Here is a 13,767-nt window from a genome sequence, read left to right as displayed (position 1 = left end):
GACTTTACTTTTTTGGGCTCCAGAATCACTGCTGATTGTGACTGCAGCCATGAAATTAAAAGACGCTTATTCCTTGGAAGGAAGGTTATGGCCAACCTAGATAGCATGTTTAAAAGCAGAGACATTACTTTGCCAACAAAAGTCCGTCTAGTCAAGACTATGGTTTTTCCAGTGGTCATGTATAGATGTGAGAGTTGGACGGTGAAGAAAGCTGAGCGCCGCAGAATAGATGCTTTTGAACTGTGGTGTTGGAGAAGACTCTTGAGAGTTTCTTGGACTGCAAGGAGATCCAATCAATCCATCCTAAAAGAGATCAGTCCTGGGTGTTCATTGGAAGGTCTGATGTTGAAGCTGAAGCTCCAGTACTTTGGCCACCTCATGCGAAGGGTTGACTCATTGGAAAAGACCCTGATGCTGGGTAGGATTGGGGGCGGGTGGAGAAGGGGGCGACAGAGGATGAGATGGTTGGATAGCATCACCGACTCGATGGACATGGGTTTGGGTAGACTCCGGGAGTTGGTGATGGACAGGGAGGCCTGGTGTGCTGCAATTCATGGGGTCGCAGAGAGTCGGACACGACTGAGCGACTGAACTGAACTGAATATACTGTGATATGTAGGTATGTATGGGCTTCCCAGGTGGCTCAGTGGTAAAGAATCTGCTTGCTAATGTGGGAGATGCAGGTTTGATCCCTGGGTCAGGAAGATTCCTCTGGAGAAGGAAATGACAACCCACTTCAGTATTCTTTCCTGGGAAACCCCATGGACAGAGGAGCCTGGTGGGCTACAGTCCATGGGGTCACAAAAGAAACAGAGACTAAACGGCAACTGTTCATAGTATTCACTTACGATTTTTTTGTGTGTCTCTGTAATACTAGTTGTTATTTCTCCTTTCATTTCTTATTTTGTTTATTAGGTCCTTTTTCTTGATGAGCCTGTGTAAAGGCTTATAAATTCTGTCTTTCAAAAAAATAGTTTTTGTTTCATTGACTTTTTTTTTCTTTGGGTCTCTATTTTATTTCCTCTCTGGTCTTTCTTTCTGCCAAATTTGGGCTATGGTTATTATTATAATTCCTTTGGATGGTAAGTAAGGTTGAGGTAGGCCTATATAGCTATAAACTTCCCTCTTAGATTTGCTTTTCTGTATCCCATAGATTATGGAAGGTTGTTTCCCTCTTCATTTGTCTGGAGGTATTTTCTGATTTCCCCTTTGATTTCTTCAACCCATTTTTTTTTTTTTTTAGTAGCATGTTGTTTAGTCTCCATGTGTTTGTGATATTCCCATTTTTCTTCCTGTAATTGTTTTCTAGTTTCATACCATTGTGGTTAGAAAAAATGCTTGATATAATTTCTTTCCTCTGAAATTTGCTGACACTTCTTTTGTGGCCTAGTGTATGATCTGTCTGGGAGATTTCATGCGCACTTAAACGTTGGTCTATTCTTTTTGGATGTAATGTCCTGTAGATATCTATGAAGTCTAACTGGTGTAAGGTGTCATTTAAGACCACTATTTCCTTATTATTTTTCTGTTTGAACAGAATGTCCATTGATGTAAAGTGTTAAAAGTTTTCTACTGTTATTATATTGTCTGTTTCTACTCTTAAGTTTGTTAATATTTGCTGTGTATAACAGGTGCTCTTATATTAGATGAATATATGTTAATGAATGTTATAGTTTCTCATATTAATCCCTTTATCATTATATAATGACCTTCTTTGTCTTTTGTTATAGACTTTGTTTTAAAATTTGTTTTATCTGATGTGAGTATTGCTACTTTTTTGTCATTTTCATTTGCTTGAAATATCTTTTTCCATTCCTTCACTCTCAATTTGAATGTTTTCAGCTCTGAAGCAAATCTCTTATAAAGAGCATATAGATGAGTCTTTTTAAATCCAATCAGCCACTCTATGATTGGAGCATTTAGTTCACTGACATTTAAAGTGATTTTTTTTTTTTTTTCAGTTCTACCAGTGTATTGCTACCAACCCATCTCCCTCCACCCTCATGCACACGTGCTCAGTCATGTAACCCCATGGACTGCAGCCCACCAGGCTCCTCTGGCCATGGACTTTTCCAGGCAAGAACACTGGAGTGGGTTGCCATTTCCTTCTCCATAAAGTGATTATTGATCTGTATTACTTACCGCCATTTGTTCCTGGTTTTCTGGTTGTTTTTGTAGTTCTTCTGTTCTTCTTTTAGTTTCTTCCCCTCTGGCTGATTTTCTTTAGTGGTCTTCCTTTCTAGTTTTTGTGTATCTGCCTCTCTGCTGGGACTCTGTGTGAGATTTTGCACTTGCCCGTTAAGAATGGAGTCTGTTTCTTATAGCCCTCGTGCTCTCCTGGACATACGTCCCACTGGTTTTCAAAGCCAGATGTTCCGGGGGGCTCGTCTTCCCAGTGTAGGACCTCTGGGATTGGGGAGCCTGATGTGGGGCTTGGACCTCTTACTCCTTGGGGAGGACCCCTAGGACTATGATATTCCTTCCATATGTGGGTTGTCAACCTGGGGGTGTGGGTCCTGACTGTACTGCATTTCTGCCCCTCCTATCCATCTCAGTGTGGTTCCTTCTTTGTCTTTAGTTGTGGGGAATCTTTTCTGCTCATCTTCAGGTCATTCTCATAGATAGTAGCTCTGTAAGTAGTTTTAATTTTGGTGTATTCATGGGTGGAGGTGAGTTCAGGGTCTTCTCCACCATCTTGGTCACCTCCCTCCTGTATAGTTTATTTAAAAAAATTTTTTTATTGTGATAATTTCAGATTATAGCAGAGTGATTGATTCAATTATATGTGTAAATAAATACATATATTCTTTTTTTACATTCTCTTCCATTATAGGTTATTCTAAGATATTGCATATAGTTCCCTGTGTTATATAGCAGGTCCTTGTTGATCATCTGTTTTATATATATAAAGTGTATCTGTTAACCCCAAACTTCAAATTTATCCCTCTCTACCCTTCCCCTTTGGTAACCATAAGCTTATCTTCTGAGTCTATTTCTGTTTTATAAATGAGTTCATTTATATCATTTTGTTTGGATTCCACATACAAGCACTATTATATTTGTCTTTCTCTGTTTGACTTACTTCACATAGTATGATAATCTCTAGGTCTATCCAGGTTGCTGCAAATGGCATTATTTCATCCTTTTTTATGGCTGAGTAATATTCCATTGTATATATGTCCTACATCTTTACCCATTCACTGTTGGTGGACACTTAAGTGGCTTCCATGTCTTGGCCGTTGTGAACAGTGCTGCAATGGATGTAGGGCTGCACGTTATCTTTTAAAAGTATGGTTTTCTCCAGATATATGCCCAGGAGTGGGATTGCAGGATCATATGGTAGCTCTCGTTTTCGTTTTTTAAGGGACCTTCATACTTTTCTCCATAATAGCTGTACCAATTTACACTCTCACCAACAGTGTAGGAGGGTTCTTTTTCTCCACATCCTCTCCAGCATTTATTATTTGCAGACTCTTTGCTGTTGTATACTTTTTTCCTCAACCATCTTGGAGACCTCCCTCCTGTACACTTTAAATCATCTCTAGATTACTTATCTAGAAGGCAATGGCACCCCACTCCAGTACTCTTGCATGGAAAATCCCATGGACGGAGGAGCCTGGTAGGCTCCAGTCCATGGGGTTGCTAAGAGTCGGACACGACTGAGCGACTTCACTTTCACTTTTCCCTTTCATGCACTGGAGAAAGAAATGGCAACCCACTCCAGTATTCTTGCCTGGAGAATCCTAGGGACGGCAGAGCCTGGTGAGCTGCCGTCTATGGGGTCGCACAGAGTCGGACACGACTGAAGCACCTTAGCATAGCATAACATAGATTACTTATAACACCTCATACAATGTAAATGTTATGTAAACAGTTGTGAACATGTGGCTAATTCAACTTTTGCTTTCTGTAAATTTCTGAAAAAAATTTTCCAAATATCTTCGATCCACAGTTAGTTGAATCTGCAGATGCAGAGGGCTGACTCTAAATATACATGTGTGGGGGTCTATTTCAAGACTATTCTGTTCCATTAATCTACATCTATTCTTCCCCCAATATTCCTCACTGGCTTGATTACTTTAGCTTTACGTAAGTTCTGAATTCAATAATATGAGTCTCCAACTTTGTTATTTTTTTTCAGAATTGTTTTGCTTTTTCCAAATAAAGATATAATTGCCATATGATACAGGAATTTTACTTCTGTATTTTCCAAATACAGTTTAAGTTTTAAAGTCTGCTGGGCAGTTTCTACAATGCTGCTGCTGCTGCTGCTAAGTCGCTTCAGTCGTGTCCAACTCTGTGCGACCCCATAGATGGCAGCCCACCGGGCTCCCCCGTCCCTGGGATTCTCCAGGCAAGAATACTGGAGTGGGTTGCCATTTCCTTCTCCAATGCATGAAAGTGAAAAGTGAAAGTGAAGCCACTCAGTCGTGTCCGACCTCTAGCGACCCCATAGACTGCAGCCTACTAGGCTCCTCCGTCCATGGGATTTTCCAGGCAAGAGTACTGGAGTGGGTTGCCATTGCCTTCTCCGTTCTACAATGCAGCCTGCTGGAATATCAACTAAGAATGCTTTGATTCTGTAGATACATTAGGTAGAAATAATCTCTAAACAATGAGTCTTCTGATCTATAAACATGGTATATCTTACCATTTACTTAGAACTTTTGTTTCTTTCCAATATTTTGCATATAGTTATTGTCCCTTCCTAAGATGCTGCCTGGGCTGTTAGGAGGCACTGACACACTTGCTCCTAATTTGATCTCAGGCATCTCAGCTTATGTTTTTATTGGCCCCTTATAGCCCTTTCCCTGGGACGCGCTGCTGTCAATCTTCCACTGCAGTGAATGGCATCTCCCCCTACTTAGTTGTTCAAGCTGGAACACGGGGCTTTATCCTTCAGACCATCCTGATCCCTTCTTTCCACAGCCAGGAACAACCCCTCTGCCTCCAAAACACATTTCTAATCCTTCCACTTCTTTTCACCTACTTTTTACCATCCTTGACCCAGACACTCCCTCTCCTACCTGGATTATGTGGTAGCTTCCTAATTGTTCTTTATTCTTCCTCTCCTGCAAGTGTTCTCTACCCAGCACCAGAATGATATTTGTATAATGTAAATCTGATCATCTTACTATTCTGCTTAAAACCCAGCAAGAGTGACTACTGCCCTAACAATGAAATCCAGATCCCTTTTTACGGGCTTGGCTTACTGCTGTCTCTCACCGTGTTTCCTGACCTTCCTTAGGCCATGCTGGGGCCAAGCTTTTAACCACAGTGCCTTTGTACGTACTTCTTCCTGCCTGCAACGATCTCACCACAATCTTTGCATAGAGAACTACCACTCGTGTTCAGGTTTAATTTTAATTTGGGGGGGTGGGTGCTGTACTGTGTGGCATGTGGGATTCTAGTTCCCTAACCAGGGATCGAACCTGTGTCCTCTTCCTGGGAATCGTGGAGTCCCAACCAGGGGCCAGGGAAGTCCCTCGGGTTTTATTTTAAATGTCATCTTGCAAATCAAAATGACTATGAGATACGACCTTAACGCCTGTCAGAATGACTGTCAGCAAAAGGACAACAAATAGCAAATGTTGGCAAGAATGTGGAGAGAAGGGAACACTTAGGCACTGTTGGTAGGAATGTAAATTGGTGCAGCCACTGTGCAAACCATTATGGAGGATCCTCAAAAAATTAAAGATGTAATTGCCATATGATATAGGAATTTTACTTCTGGGTATTTACCCAAAGAAAATAAAAACATCAATTTGAAAAAGTATACACACCCCAAGTTCACTGCAGCATTATTTACAACAGCTGAGATATGGAAGCAACCTAAATGCCCATCAATAGATGAATGGATAAGGAAGATGTGATACACACACACACAATGGAATATTACACCACCGTTTGCAGCAACATGGGTAGATCTAGATGGTATTATAAGTAAAATAAGTCAGAAGTCAAATACTGTATGACTTTATTTACATCGGGAATCTAGACAAAATAGAGTGATAAATACAGAGAACCAGTGGGTGATTACCAGAAGAGGAGGGTGGGGGCAAAATAGGTGACGGGGATTAAGAGGTACAAACCTCCAGTTATAAGTCATGGGATGTAATACACGACATAAGGAATATGGTCAATAATATTGTAATAACTTTCTGGACAGATTGTTACTAGACTTAGCATGGTGATCATTTCATGTTATATGCAAATGTCAAATCACTATGTAGTTGTTGTTCAGTCACTCGGTGGTGTCCGACTCTGCAACCCCATAGACTGCGGCATGCCAAGCTTCCCTGTCCTTCACCATCTCCCAGAGTTTGCTCAAACTCATGTCCATTGAGTCAGTGATGCCATCCAATCATCTCATCCCCTGTTGTCCCCTTCTCTTCCTGCCTTCAATGTTTCCCAGCGTTAGGGTCTTTTCCAATGAGTTGGCTCTTCACTTCAGGTGGTCAAAGTATTGGAGCTTCAGCATCAGTCCTTCCAATGAATATTCAGGGTTGATTTAGGATTGACTGGTTTGATCTCCTTGCAGTCCAGGGGACTCTCAAAAGTCTTCTCCAACACCACAGTTCAAAAACATCGATTAGTACACCTGGAATTACCATAATATTGTTCCTCAACTGCACATTTCAACTTTTTCCTTAAAAATGACTCAGGTGGTAAATTTTGTATATTTTGCCACAATTAAAAAAAAAGCTGGGGAAAAAAGGTCATCCCAGAGGAGCCCTACTACTCCTTCTCAGAGCACCCTCATCTTTTGTAATATCTGTTTATTTTATCCAAATAGCTTTCAGACTCGTTTCATGGATGCTGAAATGAAGCTGTTGAGGGGTCACTAATGGGAATTCCAGATGTCATGCCCACCCTCAGCAGGGTTTGAGTGGAACCTTGAGGTTGGAGGGCCTTCCCACCCCTGGCTGTGCCAGCAGACAGTATCCTGTGCTTTTGGGCATCCTCTTGTTGGGGATGGGGCACAGCCTGTGCTTTCTCTCTGGGGAGTCACTCCCCTGGGACCTGGGAGAGGTCCAGAGACCAGCAGGGAGGCCAGAGGCTCTCCTGGCTCCTCAACTCTGGCCCCTTCCAGCCCCCAGCTCATCCAGGCCAGCCCTTCTCTCTGGAGGTGCTGGGGCTGGTTAAGCCCTCAGACACCACATCCGATTTCTGCTCCCTAGGTCCCAGATCCCTCCCTTAGTTTGCTAAGGTCAGCACCAGCTGGTGGGCGCCTGGACTGGACTGGGGGCGAGGCCACGATGTTGCCCAGCCCCTACAGTGAACCCAGCAAAGATGTGAGGCTCCCGGGACCCACAGGAGCCCCGAGGTCACACCTGCAGGTAGCGGTTTTGCCCAGGGTCCAGAGCTCCGTCTGGGCGGGCAGCAGCACCGGGCACTGGCAGCCGAGAGTGGGAAGCCTAGAAAAGCCGTCGCCGTGGGCTACCCGGAGGGAGGGCTGGAGCTGCGGCCCATGGGGACAGGTGGCAGACCCGGGTGGGGAGGAGGGCTCCTGAGCGCTGGGGACTCGGGGGCAGGGGCTGAACTGCAGAAGGAGAGCTTCTGGGTCGCTGAGGGGGGAGAAGGTTGGGGTGCATCCTCAGGGACCCCCTGCCCCACTGTGGTGGGGTGGGAGGGGGAGGAAGAGCAGGTGGCCGGGGGTGGCAGGCAGTCACCGGTGAGGAAGGGTCCTGAGAGCTGTCTGAGGGTTGGGCTAGGGTCGCAGGCTCTGGGGCGGGCTCCTGGGCCGGGTGTGGGGGGCGGGTATGCAGGGCTGGTTGGAGAGGATGGGGGTCCCGATGGGGGCTGGGCCCACAAGGCTGTCGTCGGCCCGGCCGAGTGCCTCGAAGACGCTCTTCACTCCTCCCGGGCTGGGCTGGCGGCTTCTGCGGAGCAGTCTCCGGGCTGCCTCGTGTGGCCGCATAGTCGTGTCAGTGGTGCCACCTGGTGGCCTCCGCATGCCCGGCTGGGGTCTCTGCCAGGGTGTCTTTCTGCCGCCCCAGCGAGGCCACTCCCTGAGCCCAGCAGCGAGCGTCTCCCCTCCTTCCTACAAGAACACCTCTGCCTCCCAGCTGTGTGACCTGGGGCTCTGGCTCCACATCTGTTAAGTGGGCTGTTAAACACCCTGAGTGGTAGGTGTTTTCAAAGTAGTAAATAGGATGCTCCGAGTGGAGTTGCTTAGTACCTGGGCCTGGTTTAACATCTCCTCATGCCCCTCGGGCCTTACCTCCCTCATGTGAGGAGCAAAGTGAGCCCCCTGGGTACCCCAGGTGGGAGCAGCGCCTGGGATCAGAACACAAGCCTTACGCCAGATCGGCTGAGGGTATGACCTGGGTGCCCAGGGGAGGTGCTGGGGCTGGTTAAGTCCTGTCCCGTGGCGCCAGTCCTCACCCCTTTGGGCCTCAGGAGCCCCACATGTTGAACGGAGACTGGGTTTTGAGGGGGCTGTGTGCAGCCACACCTCAGCTCTCGGCCGGGCCCCTCACCACCACTGGCTCTGACTTGGGGCCGGCTAGGAACAGGCCCGCGGCGGAGACCTCCCAGTCCCGAGGATGAGGGTTTCATGGCCTCCTGAGCTGGCGGAAGGCCGGCTCAGGTGGGTAGGGGCCTCTCCCCACCTGGAGAAGGGAGCCTGGCTGGGGGCCTAGGAGCCCTCAGAGCTGCCACCTCCTCCCATGACCAGTCTCTTCCTAGGCAAGTGAGCCTTCCTTCAAGGCCTCCCCTCAGCCCCACTGCCCACCCCTCTGTCCTTGGTCTTGACATGGTCCCAAGGCTGCCCGGCCCCAAGCTACTCCCTCGCTTACATCTCTCTACCTCGGTTTACCATCAGGAACCTCCTCAGCACCCCCACCTCTTTCCCATGAACCCCTAGACCTACATGGACCACTGAGCTGACCAGGCCAGTGCTGAGGGCTCCTCAGAGGATGCCGATGGCCTGGCTGAGGAAGGCAGGCCTGCTGACCCTCAACCACCCCCTCGCCCTGTCTGGTACACCCTCTCCCCTGTGTGGTGTAGAGCTGCTGGCTGGCGGGGCTCCCATGGGTTCTGGGAGCACCACGTTTGAACAATGCTTGCAGGAGTAAGTGAGGTTTCTGGAAGATTCTGTGGTTGGATGTAGCTTCTGGGCAGACCCTCCCTGAGCCAGGCAGAGGAGGTGGTTCCTGGGATAGAGGTGGCACTGCTGGGATTTCCCACAGGCAGCACCGAGGAAGGGGCCAAGCAGCAGGTGCCCCTGCCCCCGGTATCTATCCTGGCTGGGTGCTGTCCCAGCCCGGCTCCAGGCCCATTCTGCGGCCCCCACTCCGTCACCCAGAATCCATCACGTTCCGTGGGTCCTTGCAGTTACAGGGCTCTCACCATGTCTCCTGTGGCAAAGGTGTGAGGAGGCCCAGGCCCAGCTGAGGGCCACTGGGCCTGTTTACAGAAAGAAAACTGCTCCCGGGTGGGGAGCGTGGGTTCAGGCCCTGTGTCTGAGCAGCCTCTGCCTGCCCCCACCCTTCAAAGTGGCCAGTGGGGAGCAATCCTGGTGCCCAGGTAACAGAGAGGAGCTGGAGGAAGCCGGTGTGGGCAGAGCTGAGGTGGGTCCTCTGCCTCTGAATGTCAGCTCTGGAGGGAGGGCATCAGGGCCCCACCCCCGAGCCATCTCGGGGAGACCCTGACCCTGGGCACTTTTCTGGGGTTGAAGCCCCAGAAGCCTTTGCTGCAGTCCCAGGACATAGTGGGATTTGAAGTTGGGCCACGAGACCCCCCAACCTGTCTTTCCACCTGGCGTTCCTCAGCAAGACCTGCAGGGCCAGGACACCCCCCTCTTCCTACCTCCGCCAGGGGGTGGGGCAGAGAGGCCCCGTGCTGACGCCCCCTCCCCTCCGGTCCTAACCTGGCCTCTGCCTCCCAGGGGTTGAAACTCTGCTAAGCTCTTACAAACCTGCCCCTCACCCCCCTACCCCGCTCCCGCACCCCCAAAGAAGAAAAGGCCCAGGTCAGAGAAACCATTTTTGTTGACAGTTATCGCCCTCACCTGGGGAGCTGAGGACTTGAAAACAGGAAACCACCTGGGATGGGGTTTTGTCACCTCACACATACACCCGCGTGCCCACATTTGCACACGTGCTGCCCACATCCGCAGCCTGCGGGGTCTGTGTGGACATGCTTGCTGGAAGCCTGAGGATAAAACAAGCTGTGCAAAGACGGTGGCCCCCAGAATGCAGACATCCAACGGGAGGGGGGGCGGTCCCAGAGGCCCGGAGAGGAGAAAGGCAGAGTGACCTGGGGTCCCTCTCATCGCACTCCTGAAGGCCCCGAAGCGGCTCTGCGCCCCAGATGGTCCGGGAGCGGGATGCGGTCGGCGCGGGCGTGGAGCGGCCGCTTTTCCGCCTGAGCGTAGAGTCGGTTCTCGACCGAGACAAAGCTGCTGCGCGCGGAGGCCTGCGGGGGCGCCCAGGGGCCGGGGCTCTGGGGTCGGCGCGCGGCGTGGGTGGGGAGCGGCACCCACCCGGGCAGTGGCTGGGGTGGGGGGACCCGGTGCAGGGTTGCTGGGCTGAAGTAGTTGGTGGTCGTGGCGGCGGCAGCAGGGACGTGGAAGGAGATCAGGGAGGCTTGGCCGGCTGCCTGCAGGGGTGATGGGGACGGAGGCCCGAGTGAGGCTCCCTCTCCTGGCCCCCGGTTGCAGCCCCCTCCGGTCCCCTCCAAAACCGGCCCCCATCCTCACACTGGCTCTCCCGTCTGTTTGGAGGGTGCTATGTCTCGGCGGCTGAAGCTTCATGACGGACCTGGGGAGAGTGAGGAGGGTCAGGGGCAAAGCATGTGGCTGGCCTGGGATGGGGCGGAGATGGGGGGGTGGACTGGGCCCAGCCGGGGCTGCGTCTCACCAGTGCCTCTGCCGACGCAGGAGGTAGAGAAGGTAGATGCAGCCAGAGAAGAGGACCCCCGAGACGCCCAGGATCCCGGCCAGGTCGGCCCGCAGCACGGGGGCTGGACTGGGAGCAGGGAGCCCTGTGCAGAGAGACAAACCAGTCAGGTGGCCATGCCCCGAATCCCTCCCTGTCCCCATGGTCCCCTCTCCTCATCCGCCCCACCTTGGTCTCTGCTGAGGGACAGGTTCCCACAGGCCTCCTGGGAGCCCTCAGGGAAGGAAGTGAACTTGCAGCAGAAGGTGGTGTTGGGACTGGAGCCCCTCCTTGCGGTGGGAGCCCTTTCCAAGGTGAGGGAGACGCTGGTACTGGTTTCCCAGTGGGCCCGGCAGGCAGCTGTCCAGTTCTTGGTGCCGAGTGTGGGGTGCAGCACAGCCAGTGTGGTCCCCCCAGCACCGTCAGGGCCCCCGTAGCTCACAGTCACCAGGGAGATGGAGCCAGAGCCCAGGAATCCACAGCGGATGGTGAAGGAGGCGTCGGTGGCTTCCCTCTGAACCTGCAGCCACACCTCCGGAGTCCCTGCAGGAGAAGGTGCAGGGATGAGGTCTGGGCCTGAGTCTCCACTCGCACCCAGGGCCTCTGCTCCTCTGCAGCCCCCACTCACCAGCAGTGAGGCAGAGAGTCAGCAGCGCCCAGAGCAGGCCCAGGGCCCGGGGCCTGCCCATGACTCCCCTCTGGCCCCGGGCGGGCTCCAGGGGGCTGTGGTTGTGGGGACAGCACTTGTATTTCCGGTGTCATCGCAGGAAGTTTTACGTATGAGGATGAGCTGGCCCTGGGAGCAGCTGCTGGGTACTCTCTGCAAACCTGCCCCACTTCCTTCTCTGAATCTGGGGTCGAGGAACCACCCCCCCAAGAAATTTAAAGTGACAGTGACAAGGTTTTCCCTGTCCCCACGCTGCGCTCCAGTGTGAGCAGGACGGTGGCTCAGGTTCCCAGCCCTGCCCTGCCTGTGGGTACCAGCCCTGGGAGGGGCTGGCTCTCGGGTGGGGGGCTCTGAGGGGAGATATGCTGCAGGGGGACCTGAGATGTCCTTCCCTGGAGAGGGAGGGACCCCCTGGTTTGTCCTTAGGAAGAAGGCTGAGACACCCCCCCCCCCAACCTCACTGAAGGGAACGTGGCAGAACTTGGGGAGAGGAAGCGGAGCCCACCAGGCATAGCTGGGCTGTGACCTGCCCGCGGAGCTCTGCTCCATCTGCGCCTTCCTCCCCACAGCTGAGGGCAACTGGCTTCCAGCTGCCAAGGCCAAAGGTGCAGTCATCTGCAACTCTTCACTCATCTCCAGCCCATCCCGAAATTCTGAAGGCTTCCCATCCTCTTATGGGATCATCTTCCCACCTGACTTCTTTTTAACCACCCTCACCCCCACCTCTTGGGCTCAAGCCATCTCTCCCCCTAAGAATCGCTCTAGATTGCTTTCCTGTGTACCTTCATTTACAGAACATAAACTGACCAGAGTGCTGCTGTCAGCAGTGACAAGTGATCAGAATGCTTTGTGTCCCTTCTTGTCTTTCGCTGAACTTGCATCTGGGGTGAGAGTGGCTTGTTGAGCTTAAGGGATAGAGCCACGGGTCTGTGTGGAGGACTCCTGTCCGGGGTGTGGTGAGAACTCAGGAGGGCAGTGGTGCCAAGGCCTGCCCTGCCCACATGCCCCTGATTCAGCATCTCTTCAGATTCCGTGGTGCCAGCCATCAGCCAGCCAGTCTCAAGTGAACTGTCAGGCCGTCCACACCCAAGAACCAGAATAAGCAGGGCCTCCGGGCCAGTCACTTCACAGCGCCCAGCCCACGTGGCATGCATTCTCTTACCCTTTGACCTCTCAGGCTGGGTGCCCATCTCCAAACCTGACTCAGACCTGCTCTGACCTGCTTTCTCCCCTCCTGTTCCACTGATGTGAGGGAGACCTGTGCAGAGTTCACCCACTTCAAGGAGGCCCAGCCCAGCGTGGGTGCCGAGCACCAGGGTCCATGGGGCCACTGACTTCAGCCTCTCTAGACTGGAGGACCCTTTTCTTCTCCTCACTTTGCGAGGCTCAGGTCAAACCCCACCCACTCTAGGAAGCCGTCTCGAGAGCGCTTTTCCTTCATGGATAACCTCTTGCCCAGATGGCGGGCCCTGGGTGGTGGCTCTTTTATTAACCTCCACACGGTCCGAGTACGTAGAGGAGCTCAATACCGGGTGACCAGTGGATGAAGAGCCACGGCACAAAGTGAACTATTCACCAGCATTTTCTGTTGTTTTTTTTTTTCAGCCTTGTAAGCCACGTTGTCCCCAGTAAGTTCTCACCTTATGAGATTCAAACCCCAGTGTTGTTTTGTGTGTTGTTATGTTTGAAGAGTAGAAAACATTACTGTTCTTCACTAGCCTGCCTACTCCCTTTTCCCTCTGCATTTTAATTTTCAGTAAGGTTAAGAATGTCCATCTTTTATTGTTTCTGGATTTTGTGTATTGCTTAGGAGGGCCAAATTATAACTTCATAGTTTTGTTTTTATGCTTAACTCTTATGAGGGTTTACTTTTAATCCATGAAGAATTTTAATTTGGAGGTGGTGTTATTTTACAATTTAGGTGGCCAGCCAATGTCCCCAAACCCCTTGTTGAATAGTCACTTGCCATCTTTTAAAATTAGTACTGATAGTTGAGTTATAACATTAGTTTCAGGTATACAACATAGTGATTTAAATTTTTTACAGATTATATTCCATTTAAAGTTACAAAACATTGGCTATATTCCCTGTGCTGTACAAACCTTGTAGCCTTATTTTTTTAATTGAGGTATAGTTTATGTACAATATTATGTTTCAGGTGTACAACATAGTGGTTCACAATTTTAAAGGTTATATTCCATGTGTAATTATAAAATA

General features: G+C 50.7%; 1 protein-coding gene and 1 long non-coding RNA gene across 2 annotated transcripts; both read right to left on the bottom strand.

Annotated features, from left to right (window-relative positions):
* Positions 1 to 5,960: 5,960 nt before the first annotated feature.
* Positions 5,961 to 8,484, bottom strand: LOC145531976 (uncharacterized). The gene is made up of 2 exons (XR_014072895.1): positions 8,444 to 8,484; positions 5,961 to 7,803 (listed from the first exon to the last, which is right to left on the bottom strand). It is a non-coding gene; the product is annotated as an uncharacterized LOC145531976 (long non-coding RNA).
* A 1,493-nt stretch (positions 8,485 to 9,977) lies between these two features.
* PVRIG (PVR related immunoglobulin domain containing) lies at positions 9,978 to 11,637 on the bottom strand. The gene is made up of 5 exons (XM_081556074.1): positions 11,512 to 11,637; positions 11,073 to 11,426; positions 10,866 to 10,989; positions 10,706 to 10,766; positions 9,978 to 10,605 (listed from the first exon to the last, which is right to left on the bottom strand). Exons 1-5 carry the CDS (start codon positions 11,570 to 11,572, stop codon positions 10,276 to 10,278), a joined length of 930 nt encoding a protein of 309 aa, XP_081412200.1. The 5' UTR covers positions 11,573 to 11,637; the 3' UTR covers positions 9,978 to 10,275.
* Between the last annotated feature and the right edge of the window lie 2,130 nt (positions 11,638 to 13,767).

This window comes from Giraffa tippelskirchi, chromosome 13, assembly GCF_054371585.1.
Source record: "Giraffa tippelskirchi isolate mGirTip1 chromosome 13, T2T-mGirTip1v1.2.pri, whole genome shotgun sequence".
Classification (NCBI taxonomy): domain Eukaryota; kingdom Metazoa; phylum Chordata; class Mammalia; order Artiodactyla; family Giraffidae; genus Giraffa; species Giraffa tippelskirchi.
Note: the sequence above shows the minus strand (reverse complement) of the source record. Positions and strands in the feature narration are given on the sequence as shown.

Excerpts from the sequence above, each read along its gene's own strand:
- PVRIG (XM_081556074.1), bottom strand. The coding sequence starts at position 11,572 with ATGGGCAGGCCCCGGGCCCTGGGCCTGCTCTGGGCGCTGCTGACTCTC. Across the intron at positions 10,990-11,072 it reads GTCCCTCAGCAGAGACCAAG|GGCTCCCTGCTCCCAGTCCA; the intron begins GTGGGGCGGATG and ends CTCTCTGCACAG. Across the intron at positions 10,606-10,705 it reads AAACAGACGGGAGAGCCAGT|GCAGCCGGCCAAGCCTCCCT; the intron begins GTGAGGATGGGG and ends TCACCCCTGCAG.